Genomic DNA, 19,616 nt, shown 5'->3' with positions numbered 1-19,616 from the left:
CAAAAAAAAATAGTAGGTTTCTCTTAAAGAAACAAGCTATTCATAAATGCAATCCTCAGTGAGCATGCCACAAGGCATATTTTTTGGTATGAAATAAAGGAAAACTCCTTTGTGTCTAAGCAATTGAGAAACTTCAATAAACATTGGATCTTCATCAAAAACATACTTAACCCTTCGTACACGCCTCTTTATTTTCATATAATTAGCTTCCTTTGAGTCTCCCCAATTAATCTTAAAACTAATATATCAATCCTTGGGGTTTGGATAAAACTCCCTTTTTTAACCTTCCCTCATTATTTATTCTACTCACCATTATGGTTATCATTTTTAATAATTTTATTTCTTGGAGAATTCATTAGGGAAAATTGTAAAGCCAATATTAGGATGGTGCATTATATTCTTACTAAAATGGACTCATTCTCATGGGTTTTGAATCATGAACTACTCCAAATGCAATCACCCATTTTTTTAGCAGATACCTTGGCATACAAATAGAGATATATTTGCTTAAATTTCACTTTTTCCCATATTTTTTTAAGGAAAGAGGCTCTAGAAGCTCCAATAAGGATAGGTGAACTCCAGACATTCCTCTCACTCTTCATGCCTACCTTCACATTAATAATACTAATATTATGATAACTAGTGGCTCAATAATTTGATATAAAGTGTATTTGATCTGGAATTTATCCAGGACAAAGAATTAAAGGTATTACAGACTCATGTGCATGGATGTGCTTATGTTACTTTATGCAATGGATCGATAAGATTGCAAAATACATAGACACTGAGGCAATTAGAGAAAACATAACAGGAAAACATGTAATACAACAATTTTAATAAGGAGTTCACCCAATGCTCCTGGGCTACGTCCAACTTTCAATGGTGGCCTCTCTATTATGTTTTCAAAGCAGAGTTTCTTTACAACAGTGAGCTCAATTTGAGTCTCACTCAACAAATATGAATCAGTAGGATTGGAGTACACAGACTCTCCTTACTGGTACTTGACCTCTACTAGTCACAGTAGTATGATTCCAATATGAAACTCATACATGACAGGCCTATGTCGAGGAGCTCGCTTGAACCTCTCAAGCTTTCTCTGGAGTGCACAGACTCTCTGACTCTCTCTAGCTCTGTCTGGCTCGATGTTGCCTTTAGGTCAGCTCGGCTTCTTCTCTCTGTTCTCTGCTCTTAGCTTTCTGCGTCTAACTAACTCCTTTGTGTGTGTGTGTCCTCTGCTTCTGTCAGTTTATGGCTTTAAAGCCAGTCTTCTTTCTGTCAGTTCGTTTCTGCTTCCTGGCATTCTGGTTTTCCTGCCTCTGTCCGTTCGAACTCCCCTGTTCTACATCATCATCACTATGTAACACTTCACAGGGAGGTGGCCACCTATTCTACAACGGGTGAGTGTGTTAGGTTCCTTGGACACAATTGAACGACCGTTATTTTTGTTTGCCCCAAGATGCTCACAAAACACAAATCTTCTGCCAACTCATCGTCCACGTCGGACTTCAAATCCCATGTAATCTTTCTTTATAACCTTGTCAAATCCGGTCATTTATCAGGACGCACCTTCGTCGTTGATCTGGGCCCCCCAGATCCTATGATCATCGTTCATATCAGGCGGGTAAGTAGCGTGACGTTTACCTGTCTGATGTGAGCGGTTTTCTCTCTCTTCCGCCGGACGTGTGTCACTCAATGTGTGGCATCGTGTGAGACTCGGTCAAAACTGCTTACTGCCTCGAGGCCTTCCAATACATTACCAGTTTTGTGGAATCCATGGAGCTGAATTAATTACTTTTCTACATTTCATAGCCATTTCCGATCCGGGCACTTCGGGGCTTTCCTTCACTGAGGGGGACGCCCTGCGAAGCGCTAATCGCGTATCAAAAACCACCCCCGTTTCTTAAATTAGCCTCTGGTTTTGCCAATTTGCGCCAGCGGGCGTTACCATGGGCGAACGGTCTGTGCGCTCGACCGAGGGTCCTCATTGCTCTGTACTGAACATAATTGCAATTGTCACGAGGATTCCTTCTGATAGCTTGATCTTTCTAAGACTTGAATCTATTTGGCATAATTTGAACGAGTTTATGAAAACTTAGAGAGTGTTTAGGATCTAATTCGAATCACAGCCTTCCCACTGAAAAAACTTTTGGACCCCAAAAGTTTATTTTTAAGCATCAATCAAGTGAGGGTATTGATTCCTTGCTTGCCTAATTTCTATCCATTTCACACTGCTTGTTTTTGAACCTTTGAGTCCAATCCTGAGGTACTCAACATCCCCTTTGCGCATAGTTCTCACCTTCCTGTCTAGAATTATATCTTCCTGCAATTCATTAAGATATTCAGGCAACAGATCATCAATAGAATGTAATTGACTCTGCTCTTCAGGATCTTCAATTAATGAAGGTTCAAATAATCTCAAGTTGTTTGCATTAACCACTGAGTAGATGTGCATGTAAGCTAGTAAATCAAGGCGAAAAGCATTCTCACCAATTTTCTCAAGTATCGTGAAAGGTCCATACCTTATTGGCTTTAGTTTCTTACCTTCACCTTGCATTCTATCTTTGATGATATACAACCAGACTTGATCACCAACTTGGAAACTATGCTCCATCCGATGCTTGTCATGCCTTGCCTTGTACTTGGCTTGGCTCCTTTCCAGCTATTTCTGTACTGCCTGGTGAATCTCTTGGATTTGTTCGATGAACTTGGTTTCCTTGTCCACATCACTGTGTCCATCGACTGTTGTGTCTTTACCAAAGACAAAATCCAAGGGAGACCTTGGTGTGAAACCAAAACAGGTCTCAAAAGGAGATCTATGTGTAGAAGAATGTTTAGCTCAGTTGTAAGCATGCTACACATAACATAAGTGTTCATCCCAAAGCCTGGGATGCTTGCTGCAATAGCCTCTGAGCGACTGGATCACTGTCCTATTGACTAATTCTGTTTAGCCATCTGTTTGCAGATGAAAAATTGTGCTTTTCTTCAGCCTGGTGTCCATCAATTCCCACAAACTTGACCAAAATTTCACAACAAATCGGGTATCTTGATCGAATATAATGGAAGTGAGTAATCCAAAATGAATCCATACATGCTAAAAGAACAACTTTGCAGTTTGTTCAGCTGTAATATGTTTGTTACAAGGTATTAAAATACACATTTTGTTGAACCTATCCACAACAACATATAAATAGTCATGACCTTTCCTAGATTTAGGCAGTCCTCCAACAAAGTCCATGGAAACACTTTCCCAAGGATGAGAAGGAACTGGTAGTGGAGTGTACAAGCCTAGTTTTCTATTGCTGGGCTTGCTTTTAGCACACATGGTACACCCTCTTACATATCTAGAAACTGTCTCATTCATTTTTGGCCAATAAAAAAATCTTTGCAGCTGTGCAACTGTTTTACTTACACCAAAGTGACCTGATATTAGAGAAGTGTGTGCCTCTCAAATTATCTTTACTCTTTCAGTTTGTGGAATGCATAGCTTCCCAAAATGATACAAGAGCTGGTCCTTAACATGATAATCCAATTCTTCTACTTGTTTGCCTTGACTTAAAGTTGCATATACATCTTTAAAATCCATATCTTGAGCACACTATTCAATGTAGCTTTCATGCAATACTAAATTATACTTAAGTATAGTGGATGCATTTATGATTGGTCTAGACAACATATCTGCAACTTTATTGTGTATGCCCTTTTTATACCTGATGACTAGATGAAATTGTTGTAGAAAACCCATCCATCTATAATGTCTTGATTGCTGCAACTTAGTTTGGGAGTGTAAATATTGAAGTGGTTGATGATCAGTATGTATAACTGTCTCTTTGCCCATTAAGTAATGTTTCCACTTTTTCACACTCTATACTAATGCATACAATTCTTTATCATATGTGGGATAGTTAATTACTGCATAATTAAATGTCTCAGAATGATAACATATGGGTTTACCATGCTGCATCAACACTGCTCCCATGGCATAGTCACTAGCATCTGTTTCAATCTCAAATGGTCTTTGAAGATCGAGTAGTGCTAGTACTGGTGTTGTACTAATCTTTTCTTTCAAGGTGTCAAAGGCTTTCTGTTGTTTGCCTCCCCACTAAAACACCTTGTTCAATCCTATTAAAGCATGTAAGGGAACTGCAATTAAGGAAAAGTTAGAAATAAACTTTCTCCAATATTGTGCTGCTCCTAAGAAGCTTCTAACTTCTGTAGCAGATTTGGGTTTAGGCCAGTTTACAATGATTGCAACCTTAGAGGGATCTATCTTCAATTCACCACCCCCTACAATATGACCCAAATAATTCAAATATGTTTTTCCAAATTCACATTTTGAGAGTTTAACATAAAGATTTTCTTTTTTCAAAACATTTAGAGTCTGCTTAACATGCTTTAAATGTTCTTCCCATGTTTTACTGAATATAAGAATGTCATCCAAATATACAATGACACAATCATAAAGAAAAGGTCTGAGTACATCATTCATTACTCTCATGAAAGTAGCAGGAGCATTAGTTAAGCCAAAAGGCATAACAAACCACTCATACAATCCCTGCTTTGTTTTGAAAGTAGTTTTCCATGCATTTTGCTCTGCAACTCTGACCTGATGATAGCCACTATGCAAATCCAACTTGGAAAAATAAACAGCTTCCTTTAATTGATCCAATAGATCATCTATGCGAGGAAGGGGATAACGATTTTTGATCGTTATCTTATTCAGTGCTCAATAACCAATTCATATTCTCCATGAGCCATCTTTTTTTCTCACTAATACAGTTGGAGACCCACATGGTGATGCGCTAGGTCTGATGAACCCCTTCTCGAGTAGCTCCTGTACCTGCTTCTTGATTTCTGCATTCTCTAAAGCAGACAACCTGTACATTCCGATTTTAGGTAATGGAGCATCTTGCTACAAATTAATATCATGTAATATTTCCTTTTTGGGTGGTAGACCTTTAGGTTCTTGAAACAGTATATCATATTCTGAAACAACTTTTTCTAAATCAGCTTGTTGTTTAACATCACAACCCTCAAGTACATTGGTTTTATCAGGTTTCTTTTCCTTTACAACCATTAGTAAAAATTGTTTGCATGAATTTACAATTCTTTTCATCTTCCCTGAGTTTATGAGAGTATAATTATTCTTGAGTTTATGAACTCTTACAATATATTCGATTCCATATTTAATGAGTTGATACTTGTTCTCAGCTCTATAGAAAATAGCTTTTCTATCATATAAGTAAGGACTTCCTAAAACAATTCCACATATATCCAAAGGAACTATATCTAACTCAACCTCATCTACAAATGATGACCCAAAAGAAAACCTAAGTTTACATTGTCTAGTCACTTGTAGCTGTGCTTTATCACATAACCAGCCTAATGGATATGGATTTTTGTGAGGTGTGGTTAGTAATCCCAACTTCTTTACAATTGCTTCAGAAATTAAATTTACTTGTGAGCCGCTATCAAACAAAGTATCGATCTTTTGATGCTTGTAAATAACTCGAACATGAAAAATCTCATGTCTTTTCCTCTCATTTTCTTCATTATCAGTAGATTGTGCAGAATTACTAGTAGATGCTTCATATTTTTTACCTTTTATACCTGTGGTTGCGATTGGTGTTTCATCTCCTGAGTCTGACCCCAAATCCTTTTGAATAGCTGCAACAGTCTTCTTCTTCTTGCCCTTGAATTTCTTGGGTCTCAGCTCCGGATGCAGGATCCAACATTGTTCATCATCATGCCCATCCGTCTTACAGTGAGTGCATGAAGACTTGGTCTTCTGTACAATATTGGCCTTCCTCTCTTTCCATTTCTGTTTTCTCTTTTCCTTGCTTTTGCTTGCAGTGGGTTTTAATGATCCCCCAACTTCTGGGTTCACATTATTTCCTCTAGCTTCTAGATGTGTAGCTTGAACAGATACCTCATCTATGCTAGTGGGATTAAACATGAGAATATTGTGCCTTAAGTAGTTGTGTAGACAACCTTGTCTTCTCTCCCAGTCACCTACATTCGAAATGATTATGCATCATGGTAGACTAGGAGGTTAATGGATTTGATGTCATCTCGTCATGAGTGACTGCAGATACATGTACACAAGCAAACATGGCGTGAAAACGGATGGCATGAACAAGGGGAGTACATGTAAGAGGACTGGTTCGTGAGTGGATGAACAGACAATGCATGCAAAGTTATGTGCTCACGAATGAGTGATCATGCAAAGATGTGTTTGCGGACGGACAAGCATGCACTTTCATGAACGGACGAACCTGTCAAGCATGCCAAGATACAAGCAAGGAGAAATGTGTGAATGCAACATCAAGCAAACCCAACGACCATCGAAGACTCCGTGCACCTTTCCATGTGGAGGTGAAGTTGTGACACACCATGAGGACATCCATCATCCAACAACACTACAGCTCGACATGCGCACCATCAGCGGCACAAATGTACCAGCACTGTCATGTCGATTCTTGTCATGAGTCATGTCGTCCACATATCTACTGTGGGCCATATTGTAAATCAATGTAATGTAACGTGGAAGTCCAAGAGGCCCACTTGTCATATGAAGAGTCATGTAAAGTCGAAAGGTCATGGAATTCAAACAGCCATGAGGGAAGTCGAATAGCCACAAGGGTCAGTTTTACCCTTGGCTATAAATACCCCCTCATTTGTACATGCAAATGAATTTTCACCTTGACTCCTCCCACATAGCCTTGAGAGTATGTAATATTTTCTTTGAGGAGTAAGTAGTGGCTCCAACGCCCTGCCCACAGGGTTAGTGATGTAAGGTGTAACGATGTGTCTTGGAACTTTCACTTAATTCAAAAGCTTGCTAACATGCCAACACGTTTTCACACATGTGTTGTAATTGTTGTAAGACTAATCTTGAACACTTGTAATACATGTTGCTTTAACCTGTGTTTAACACTTGAACTCATTCAATTGTTGTAATACATATATATTAATGAAAATGTGTTGTATCATTTGTTAACATTGTCCTTCCCATGTTGGTTACCTCCCGGACATCAGACATGCCTTTCACGTAAAATTGGTATAACGACCGCCGCACTCGCGCAGACTCGTCTGATGTGTGTTGTACGTGTTATCTTTCCTTGTGTGTTGTGATTTCTGCATCCGTGTGGACTGCTCCTTTGGAAGCTATGCACATCCTATTGTGTTGTGTGTTCCTAATAGAGTTGGGGCTTCTTCCCATCTGACTTGGGACCCACTCCCACCCTCTCCTTCTGCGGTGAAAGAACCATTGACACAAGTAACACTAGCAATCACCAGGCATGCGAACCTAACTACTCGAAGGAAAAGCAGACCACTCTCTTGTGCTGACAAGCAAGAGCTTGATGTGGATGGTTACCAAAATTGATGTGGTAGTCTACAATTAGACTAATGGTTCACTTAAAAACCAATCAGCTGCGCGTTAATAAGATTATGTACGTGTATTTCCTCCCGAGGGTCCCGCTAAGCTGACCAATCACCGTCGGTCCCACTTTGAATTTTCCACTTCCGAGCGCTTCAATATGCACCATTGATTTGTTTACCTAATCCTATGGATATCGCGATGTATCGTGTGCCAACTAATCCGCTGATTTCCACCGTCGATCTGTCTCGTTCGATCCAACAGTTATCGTACAATCTCGTGCGATTACTTGCACGATCGATATCAGGTCAAGAGCATGCGAGAAAAGTGGTTTTCCCATACTACGTGTCACCAACTTAGGTTAATCACGTGAATTTGAGAAATACCATTTACCATTCTTTAAGCGCGCGAGATACCGCTTACCATTTGGGAATATTGCTCACGTGCTTAATACATGCTTTTAATAAATATGTTTTAACAAAGGTTTAGCGCTTAAGCATGGAATAACCCTTAATGCTAACCGACTATGACTTATCAATAAAATGCATAAATAGAAAATAATACCCAATTAGGGTCCAAAACGGTGATACACAGATTCAAGAGAAATTTTGCACCAGGAATAACACACAACACCACACTTAATCAATTATTCAATAACATAGAAATTACAGAGTCTTGGCCCTCTCAGCTTGATTACAACAATTTCTCTTACATCTGTTTCACTCTCAAACCCTATCTCTCTCTCTCAATCTCCCGCTTACTACTTTCCTATTCCATCCAATCTCCATCATTACATTTTTTCCTTTCTTTTATGGATCAAATCCTATCCTAACAACATTGACAACTCAATCTCTATTTTTATCAGCTCAACTAATAAATCCCTATTCTCAAGCTCTGGTACACACCTATCCTAACACTTATCTTCTATTCTAAAAATAATACAATGATTTAATTGTTACAATAATTGAAGTAAAGATCAATTCGAGAGATCCAACCCTCTCTCCTAAGAATTGATTTTGACCACTCAGGTCAATAAAATTCATCTCTTGTTAGCCACAACATGTGAACATACAATCACATTGTTGGCTAAGTCTGGATGCTCCTGCATCAGACTCCCGGGGAAGAAAATAATCATTCATCAAACTGTCAGGATTGACTCCGTACTTCTGTAATTCTACTGTTGTTAACCAATTGGCATCCTCCATTGCATGTCCCTTCCATTTGACTAGATAATGAAAATAATCTTGTCCTCTGGTTCTTTTGGATACTCTTTTCTCCAAAACAACTTCCACCTCTTTCTTGATTGCCTTTGGCATTTATTCTTCCCACTATAAATTCTGAACTTCATCTTCTGTAGGTTCCTTCTGTAACTCTGCCTCTGTCTCCTTGTATGGGTATAAATCTGCAACATTGAATATAGGTGATATTCCAATCCCTTCTGGAAACTCAATTTCATAAGCATTGGTTGAAAACTTCCTCACAATTTTGCATGGCCCTATCTTTTTCATCTTTAGTTTATTATAAGTCCCAACTGGAAATATTTCTTTCCTCAAGTACACCATCACTAGATCTCCCACTTGGAATTATTTTTCTTTCCTCCTCATATCAGCTCTCTGTTTGTATTTGCCACTTCTTTCCTACAATCTGTCTTTGACATCTTCTTGTAGTCTTTGCATCTGCTCTGCAAACTCTTCGCCCTTTGCAATTCTTGTCTCATGTTAGCCCAAATTTCTAAGCTCATACACACCTCTTGGATTCATTCCAAAAACAATTTGAAATGGACTCATCCCAGTACTTTGGTTTGGAGTGTCATTATAAGAAAACTCAGCTTGAGCAAGTGCTAAATCCCACTGCTTAGGATTTTGATACAATAAACTTCTCAATATGTTTCCCAAGCTTCTGTTTACCACTTCGATCTGTCCATCTATTTGAGGGTGATATGTTGAACTGAAACTAAGGTTGGAACCTAGTTTCTTCCAAAGAATTCTCCAGAAATGCCCAACAAACTTTGTATCCCTATCAAACACAATACATATAGGCAATCCATGTAATCTTACAACTTCTGAAAAAATAGATTTGCAATATGTGTTGCATCATTAGTCTTTTTGCATGCAATGAAATGTGCCATTTTGAAAATCTATCTACCACAACATAAATGTAATCATTTCCTCTTTCAGTTCTAGGTAATCCCAAAAAAAATCCATACTAACTGCATCCCATGGTCGGTCTCGTATTGGTAATGGCTAGTACAATCCTATATTTTGGCTTCTCCCCTTAGCATGCTGACATATCCTGCACTTCTCAACAAATTTCTTAACATCAGTTTGCATCTTTAGCCAGTAGTAAAAATCATTTACCTGAGCAAAGGTTTTGTCTTGTCCAAAGTTCTCAGATAACCCTCCACTGTGTTTCTCCTTGATTATGTTTTCCCTCATAGAATATTTGGGAATGCATAGTTTGTTACCTTTAAACAGTAAACCTCCTTGGATAAGATAATCTAACCACTAGCTTCTATTATGAACTGTTGGATTTTGTAAAACTGCATAAACATCTTTAAATTCTACATCATCTTTATAGATATCAACCATTTCTTCAAATCCTACAACACCAACTCTTACTTTCTTGCACAATGAAATTTACCCTGCTTAAAGAATCAACAACTTTGTTTAACTTACCACTTATATGTTTTATCACAAAAGTGAAACTCTGCAAAAATTCTACCCACTTGGCATGCTTCTGGTTTAATTTTGGTTGGTTGTTTATGAACTGTAATGCATGATTATCAGAATACAATACAAACTCTTTTGGTAGTAAATAATGTCTCCATTTTTTTAAAGCTTGCACAACAGCATAAAATTCTTTATCATACAAGGAATATTTCTTCTTAGCTTCATTTAGTTTCTCACTAAATTATGTTATTGGTCTTTGTTCCTGACTTAAAACTGCTCCAATTGCAACTCCACTAGCATCAGTTTCAACTTGAAAAACTTTTCCAAAATCAGGCAAAGCTAAAACTGGTTTTTCTGTAGTTTTCTTCTTCAACAACTTAAAATTTCGGTCTGTTGCTCCTATCCACATGAATGGTTGATTAATCTCTTTGATTGTTCAATAATTGGTGCACAAATCTAACTAAAACTTCTGATAAATTTTCTATAAACACTTGCAAGACCATGAAAGCTTCTTACCTCAAATATGTTTCTTGGAATAGGCCAGTTCCAAATTGCTTGGACTTTCTCTGGATCCATTTTCAGACCTTCTTTAGAAACTACAAACCCCAAATAGATTAATTCTTCTTTCATGAAACTACATTTCTTCAGATTTATCAGCAGTTTCTCTTTCTGCAGAGTTCTTAGAACCAACTTAAGATGCTCCAGATGTTCTTCTTTGCTTCTACTAAAAACTAGAATATCATCAAGATAAATAATGACAAACTTGCCTGCATATTCCTTCAAGACTTCATTCATCAATCTCATGAATGTGCTGGGTGCATTAGTGAGTCCAAAAGGCATCACTAACCACTCATACAACCCACTGTTTGTTTTAAATGCAGTCTTCCATTCATCTCCTTCTCTAATCCTTATTTGATGGTATCCACTCTTCAGATCTATCTTAGTAAAATACTTTGACCCACTTAAACAATCCATCAAATCATCCATGTGTGGTAAAGGAAATCTATACCTGATAGTAATCTTGTTTATGGCTCTAGAATCAGTACACATGCGCCATTCACCTCCTTTCTTTGGACTGAGTACTGTTGGTACATCACATGGACTAAGACTCTCTCTGATTAATCCCTTATCCATCAGTTCTTGCACTTGTCTCCCAACTTCTGCATTTTCTTGAGGAGTTAACCTGTATGCTGCTTTATTTGGCAAACTTGCTCCAGGTATTAGATCAATGTGATGACTAATACTCCTGATTGGTGGTAATGTATTTGGTAGCTCATCCACATTAATATCAGCAAAATCATTGAACAAAGATTTGATTTCTTCAGATAAATCATCTAAGTTTGTGGAAGTCAAAATTACCTTAGGTCTCCTTATGAGAACAAAATGTATCTGTTCATCCTTCTTGACTTCTTGTAGCAATTGCTTCCCACTCATCATCATAACACTGTTTCTAGGCACTTATTTGTCTGCTTCATCCTTCAATGGCAACAGTGTCTATTTATTCCCATCCTTCTCTAGAGTATAAGTGTTTCTTCTCCCATCATGTATAGCTTTCCAATCAAACTACCAAGGTCTTCCCAGCCATACATGGCATACATCCATTGGCATTACATCACATAATACCACATCCTTGTAAGTACTAATCTGGATTTCTACTTTGCATTGTTTTGTCACAATACGCTGATGTCCTTTTTGCAGCCATGATACTTTGTAAGGAGTAGGGTGTATTGTTTTCACTAATCCTAACTTGTCCACCATTTCTGTAGAACCCAGGTTATCAGTGCTTCCACTATTAATTATCACTTTACAACATTTTCCTTTGGACTTGCATGTGGTCCTGAATAAACTCTTTCTCTGAGCTAGTTCTCCTGTCTCTTTCTCTGCTTTAAGCAATACCCTTTTCAATAACAAAGATTCTCCTACTTCAGGTGATTCTTCCTTATTTTCAATTTGAGGTTTTTCTTCCTTTGCCTTAGCCACATTCACATTCCATTGATTTGTTGCTTTATTATGAGGATAGTCCCATGATCCATGTCCCCATTCTCCACATGTATAACACCGAATTTCTCTTCCTCGGCCTCTTCCTCTGGGTGCAAATCTTCCTCTACTAAAGTCTCCTCTCTATGGTGGTCTACTACTTGAACCTCCTGCTTCACCCTGAGGGTGCTGAAATCTTGATCTGGTAGTTCCTCTACCTCTTGCTGAACTTTTCCCTTTGTTCCTCTGATTTTGTTTCCTCAACATCTTCTCCTTCGCTTTCAAAGCTATTTTATAGGCATCTTCAATTGTCTTCAAACTCAGGAAGTTGATTTCATCATCTATGTCATATCTCAAGCCATTGATGTATCTGGCTACCTTTTCTACATCATCCTCTGCATGTCCTACTCTAATGCTCAACTTATAAAATTCTTTTGTATATTCTTTGACAGTCATCCCCTTTTGTCTCAAATTTTGTAACTGCTTGAAAATATTTAACTGATAATCTTTTGGCATGAATTTACCTTTCAACCTACTCACAATTGTATCCCATTGTTTGATCTTGGGCTTCCCCTTTCTTCCTCTGGATGTTTGTAGTTCATCCCACCAGATAGTTGCATGACCCTTCAATCTGGTAACTGTAAATTTCACCTTCTTTTTGTCATCAACCTCCTCATAGTCGAAATACTTGTCCAATGAACTGATCTAGTCCATCAACTCTTCTACATTGAGATTCCCGTCATACAAAGGTATTTCCACCTTTGGTCTTCCACTTAGTTTGGCCAACATTTTGATAACTTTGATAGCTTCGCTTTCATCGTCTTATTATTCCTCATAAGAATCTTCTGCAGGACTGGCATCTCCTTCGTCATGTGCTCTCCTTTGAGCAGTTTCCATTGTCTCCATCATTGTACACAGGTTTCGAATCTCTTCCAGCAGAACTGCATTCGCTACAGGTATCCCCCGACCTATGCCAAATCCTCTCCTAGGTGGCATGTTTACTGTAGTAGACTTAATCCTTGAGCCGAGAGACCAAATGATGCACGGATGGTTACCAAAATTGATGTGGTAGTCTAAAATTAGACTAATGGTTCACTTAAAAACCAATTAGCTGCACGTTAATAAGATTATGTACGTGTATTTCCTCCTGAGGGTCCCGCTAAGCTGACCAATCACCGCCGGTCCCACTTTGACTTTTCCACTCCTGAGCGCTTCAATCTACACTGTTGATTTGTTTACCTAATCCTACGGATACCATGACGTATTGTGTTCCAACTAGTCCGTTGATTTCCACCGTCGATCTATCCCGTTTGATCCAACAGTTATTGCGCAATCTCGCACGATTACTTGCACGATCGATATCAGGTAGAGAGCGCGCGAGAAAAGTGGTTTTCATGTGCTATGTGTCACCAGCTTAGGTTAATCAGGTGAAGTTTAGAAATACCATTTACCATTCTTTAAGTGCGCGAGATACCGCTTACCACTTGGGAATATTGATTACGTGCTTAATATGCACTTTTAAGAAATACGTTTTAACAAAGGTTTAGCACTTAAGCCTGGAATAACCCTTAATGCTAACCAAATGTGACTTATTAATAAAATGCATAAAAAGAAAATAATACCCAATTAGGGTCCAGAACGTCGATACATAGATTCAAGAGAAATTTTGCGCGAGGAATAACATGCAACACCACACTTAATCAATTATTCAATAACATAGAAATTACAGAGTCTTGGTCTTCTCAACTTGATTACACAATTTGTCTGACCTCTATTTCACTCTCAAACCCTATCTCTCTCTCTCAATCTCTCGCTTACTACTCTCCTATTCCATCCAATCTCGATCATTACATTTTTTCCTTTATTTTATGGATCAAATCCTATCCTAACAACATTGACAACTCAATCTCTATTTTTATCAGCTCAACTATTAGATCCCTATTCTCAAGCTCTGAGACACACTTATCCTAACACTTAGCTCATGTTCAAAAAATAATACAATGATTTAATTGTTACAATAATTAAAGTAAAGATCAATTCGAGAGATCCAACCCTCTCTCCTAAGAATTGATTTTGACCACTCAGGTTAATAAAATTCATCTCTTGTTAGCCACAACATGTGAACATACAATCACATTGCTGGCTAAGTTCGGATGCTCCTGCACCAGAGCTGAGGCAAACATTTAAGATAATGGCAACCAGGCCATCATACCGGATGAGACTCCCACACCAAATGATGTGAGGTCTAATTGGGACTTCATACTCGGGTGATGCCCTTAATGTTGGCGGGTCCAGCATCGTCAACAGGTTAATAAGAGCTAAGTTCCTCTTGTCTTTGATAAATAAATTTACTTGTTATTATGTGGCTTTAATGGTTGTTCTATCATTGTTATGTATCTGGTTATATGTTGGTTATAATCATGGTTATATGATAGATCTTAGTTCTTATCACATTTCATTTAGTGAATGTTTGATTAATGAATGCATGACCTAATTTGTGTATGATAACTATTGTGAGAAGGCATAAGTCCTTCTTGTGAAATATCAGATAAGTTTCCATATCCTTATGTTCAGATATGCATTCATGACCTGTAGTTTGTATCTTCATCATGTCTTTGACGGAATGTTAGTCCCAAATAGGAGGGGTCAAGTCAAGTCCTTGTTCAATAGTTTCGTTTAGAGGATTTTCTTCTATGTTAATTATCATTTTTGGAAGTTTCATTGAGTTCTGGGTAGAGGCCTGAGTCCTAGCATTGAAAAGGCGGCCCATAATTTGGGGTCGCTAGCAAATAATTGTCTGTAAAAGTCCATAGTCACTGAGAAGAAGGCTTATGAGAGTGATTGGAGGCTTATAGTCACTTGGAGTCCTTGTCAAGGGAGAAAGTGAGGTTGTAGGTCAGTGAAAAAAGAGAGGTAGCTCAAGGGTTTGACACATGGAGGAGTTGGGTAGCTCCTAAAGGCCCTGTAACATATAATGGAAGTCAGTAAGGTCTTAATTTGTCGACTCCATTTTCTTAAGGTCATATAGGAGGTTGAGTCTTATCATAGTGACCCTCAGCTCATGTTTACCTTGGGTAAATTGGTGAAAGTGGGTAAATGTGGGAGGAGACGGTTACAGAAGGTTCGCTTATAAGGTTGCAGATGAAGGAACACCTAATCCTCTTCCTTAAAATGATGTTCAAAGTGATGTTTATTTGCTTATTGCTTCATATAACTATGATGAACTGCCATATTATCTTCAAGACTATGGAGAATATTGGCTCAATCTATTAGATGGTTTTCAAACTCTTGTACTTTTGAGAGTTTTGGAAAGTAAGATAGTATCAAAGGGGGATTTTGACCATAGAGAAATTTAAAGGGGGCCAAATGGGTAGCCCTATGTTGAGCTTTAGTGTACTACTATTCTGTTAGGGGTAACCATTCAACCCATTGTGATTGTTGTTCATTAGGAAGCAAATTAAAAATGCTTCCAAAAACTTGTTGATAGCTTCAATTTGACCATAACTTTTGGGGTGACAGATTTTTACTAATATTCAATTGAGTGCCATAAAGCCTAAATAGTTATTGCCAAAAATTGCTAATGAAAATGGAACCATGACTTGTCATAATGCATTGTTGCATACCATGTATTATAGAGATGTTATCCATGAAGACTTGAGCAACCACTGAAGCTTTAGAGGGGTGTTGGACAGAACAAAAATGAACATATTTGGAAAGGTAGTGAACCACAATCACGATGATAGATTTGATTTCTAGATTTGGGTAAACCTACAATCAAGTCTATAGAATTCTTGTCCATTTTAATTCACATATATTTTTCTCTATTCCTCCTGTGTGTGATTGTCAAATATCATACTTGACCATAAAAGTGCAAACATCCTTCTCCATGCCTTCCCAAAAAAGTAATCATTTGATCCATTTATGTGTTTTTTGGAGGCTAAAGTGGCTTATTGTTGGAGACACATGGAGTTCATATAACACAATTGATTTGAAGGTGGATTATTTTTTTAAACACAAATTCGATTTATAGCAAATCTCTTCATTATACCTAGTGTAGCCTTAAGATGCATCAGGGATTTGTTGAAGTTTTTCGATCAAACTAGCAATCATGGGATTTATGAGCCATTACTTATGGATCTCATTTAATCAATCCGCTATAATGAAGAAGAGTGAAAAGAGTAACCCTTCCCTTGATATTTTCTAGAGATAGCATTGACTACAACATTCCCCTTTCCCTTTGTATAAATGATCACAATATTGTAGCCTAACATTTTGATAATTAATTTTTGTTGCTCTAGGGATGAAATTTTTTGCTCCATAAAGTATTTGGGATTGTGGTGATCAATTTTAAGCTAAAAATGTTGCATAAGCAAGTAGTGATGCTAGATATCAACAACATGCAAAATAGCCATATTTATTTTCCTAGGAATATTTGTCCAAGTGCTTCTTACAAATTTGTTAGAAGGTAAAGGTCTAGGGTCTTCCTTCTTGCATGAGAATTACTCCAATTTCTTTTCTTAATGCACCACTTTCTAAAAAAAAAGTTTTGTGGAATTCTAACATTGCAAGTATAAGGGTTGTACATATACCATTTTTTTATTCTTGAAAAGCTTAAACTATAGCTTCATTCCAATTAAAAGCATTTTGTTTAAGGAAGTGAAGAGAGCAATAAAATTTCTATGGTTTTGATGAAATTTTTGTAGAACCTTATTAGACAAAAAAAAGTTCATAAACATTTAGGAGTCTTAGGAGATAGCCAATTGTTGATTGCTTCAACTATCTTCAAGTTGAGTCACACACTATCATTACAAACCATATGACTCAATGTTCTATTTCAAAGAGACCAAAGGCACATTAAAACCTTTTGATAAATAATTATTAATGAGAAAGCAATTATAAGACACGATCCACATTTGTGACAAGGGCATACCAAGTTTTCTTGTAGATTAAGATGTCATAAAGAAAAACAAAAAAAACAAAAGACAAAATAAAATAAAAATGGTTGACAAATGTGGTTCGTGAGCTTTTGGAAGGTGGATGGTACATTGTAAATTCCAAAGTACATTACCAAGATGTAATAATGTCTTTCATGAATTGAAAAAGTAATTTGGGAAATATTGGTCTCTTTCATACAAATTTGGTACAAAATTAAGTGTTTTTAAGCTCATCTAAAAAATCACCAATGACTAGAATAGGGGACTTATGCTTTGATGATTATAAGAGCATGAAAAGTAGCACACATATGCCAAGGGCCTTTGTTTTCTAATACCGTGATGATTAAGGATGAATAAGGAGCATATGTGCCTTTGTTTTTTAATACCGTGATGATTAAGGATGAATGAGTGATACTAGGGTAATTGACACTAACAGCTAGCAAATTTTAAATAAGCTTTTTAATTTCATTTTTTGAACAAACAGATAGTAATACGGGTGTACATTGGGTGGGAGGCTCCTTGGTATGAGTGAAATAGAATGATCATGTGCATCCAGGGAAGGAGGGAGACCTTGAGACTGGCCAAGACGAAGTACATATCTAGAGAAAAAGAAAAGGATCTTAAAATTTTAAATAGCATAAATCCTTTTTTAAAAAGTTTTGCCACATAATGAGACTTTATAATCTCTGAACATTGATTGTAATTTTTTTAGAAAGTGTCGCTAGCGACACCCATCCTAATTGAAAATGATGTGTAACTCTGCGAAATCGATGGTGACGGGGTCTTAGTGTCCTTAACCATTCAGTAACTGAAACATTGTAACATTCAGCCCCTTCACTAGCGAAGTGAATAATCACACACTAAGTTGTAGCTGTTTAAACACCGATGGTGCCGCCGAATTTCCTACAGAGAGACGAGCTTGACACTATTTTCATTTCGTTTATTGAAGATCTTGTATCTAACTTTCTGATGCAGTGGAATTTATCTGCTAAGTACAACCTCAAGTTTAAAATTTTGAAGATCAAAATTGTGTAAGGAACTCTAAATAAATACTTGTAGTTACAGTTCATCAGTGCCGATTCTATTCCGAAACATTTGGCTTTTCAAATTGCTAGGAATAACTGATGCTGTCCAAGAGAGCCATCCTACTGCGTATTAACGCTCTGAACAGTTTGTCCACCTGCTTTTCAAAGGAAGCGATGCCTGCTTCCATATCTGCGATGCATTTCTGCAAGGAGTGAATGGATTGCTTCAATTCCAGCGCCTCGTTACCTAAAGCCGAACAAGACGATTTGCCAGGTATCCATCTGTTCACCACATCGTGTAAATGTCGGACTGCCGTGTCGATGTTGTCAAGCTCTTGTAATGGAGCCCGGGCGCCCTTGCTTCTCCTCCTATCGATCTCTTCCTTCACTTTATACTGGAGGCCATGAAGCGTGGATGCCAATAAAGAATGGCCCGTATGAGGAGCAGTCGAAAGGGGCCGTTTTGATTTCAAAGACAGAGCAGCCACGAGAACGCCGCAGACGAAAACCGTCGTCGCCGTTGATCCATACAAAATTTCCAGGAGCTGGGCCTTGCTTGAATTCCCGCTCGTTGGAGTCACCAGCAATTTCTCGCCTATTTGCCTCAGCATCGAGTTGCACTTGTCCAGCGTGGAGCGCTTTTGGCAAGAGGCCTGCAGACTCTGCGCCTCTTTCTTGACCATGAATTCCTTACAATTAGCAAGAGCCGTCTGCGCCCTCAAAAGCTGTTTGGCGCAGATCGAATTGTGAGTAAAACCATCCAAGCCACGAACGATTATCTGCAGCGATGCCTGGTATTCCTTGATATCACTTATCATTTGTCTCAGCTCATTACAAACGTCAAGAAGCTTCACCGTGGCGTCCAGTTGCTTGTCTACCCACTTGCGATTTTCGTGCAAAATGGCCTGTTGGATGTGAGGAAAGAGCTCCTCCGCCCGAGAATGGACGGCAAGGCAGAGTTCCAGAGCTTGCCGGAGCCACTCTGCGTTGAGATAAGACGTGCCGCTTTCTTGTAGCCGACGAAGCTCCGAAGTGAGCCAGCTCTGGAAGGCGTCCACAAGGGGATGCGTGTAAGTCGTGGGATATATTGTTGACGACGAGCTGGTTCGACGATGGAACGACAGAGGCGGCAGGGCATGGAACGCTGCCCCGAGAGACGAAAATACAGAGGAAGGCTCCATCATAATTCTTCTTCACTGTTCGTTTGCGTCTGCAATTCTGCGGGGAAAGGCGTGATGGGGCGGATTAAGTAGGTAATGCGTTGAAGGCAACAGGTCATCCCGGCTGTGTGGATAAGAAGAGTACGGGCGGACGTAATCATTATTTACATTTCACACGTCTCTATCGTGTGCAGTATAATTGCTTCTCAAGGATTGGAACTCGTGGCCTTGCCTCTCATATGCCGTCGGTCGCTTCAGCTCTCGTCAAATCTCACACCGCTTGTCCTTTGCAGTGCGTGGTCCAGCCGGCAACAGCTCATCCTGCAAACTGGCAACTTGGCAAGTCCCGTTTCATATGGCGTCAGCGACATAATCCTCCACGAAAAAAACAAAATAAAATACAAATTCGTGTTCTTTTTCTTTTTTCGTTTTCGCTAGTCATTGTCCCCCATCCCAAAGGACCCCAACCTAGC

General features: G+C 38.5%; 1 protein-coding gene across 1 annotated transcript; it reads right to left on the bottom strand.

Annotated features, from left to right (window-relative positions):
- Positions 1 to 18,069: 18,069 nt before the first annotated feature.
- LOC149181396 (UPF0496 protein 4-like) lies at positions 18,070 to 19,164 on the bottom strand. Its single transcript, XM_089414192.1, has one exon. It carries the CDS (start codon positions 19,162 to 19,164, stop codon positions 18,070 to 18,072), a length of 1,095 nt encoding a protein of 364 aa, XP_089270318.1.
- Between the last annotated feature and the right edge of the window lie 452 nt (positions 19,165 to 19,616).

This window comes from Pinus tabuliformis, chromosome 3_2 (assembly GCF_031772625.1).
Source record: "Pinus tabuliformis cultivar Carrire ecotype Pingquan chromosome 3_2, CPIR1, whole genome shotgun sequence".
In the NCBI taxonomy this organism is placed as follows: Eukaryota; Viridiplantae; Streptophyta; class Pinopsida; order Pinales; family Pinaceae; genus Pinus; species Pinus tabuliformis.
This window is presented reverse-complemented; position numbering and strand designations above follow the sequence as displayed.

Coding starts and splice junctions, on each gene's coding strand:
- LOC149181396 (XM_089414192.1), bottom strand. CDS start 19,164: ATGGAGCCTTCCTCTGTATTTTCGTCTCTCGGGGCAGCGTTCCATGCC.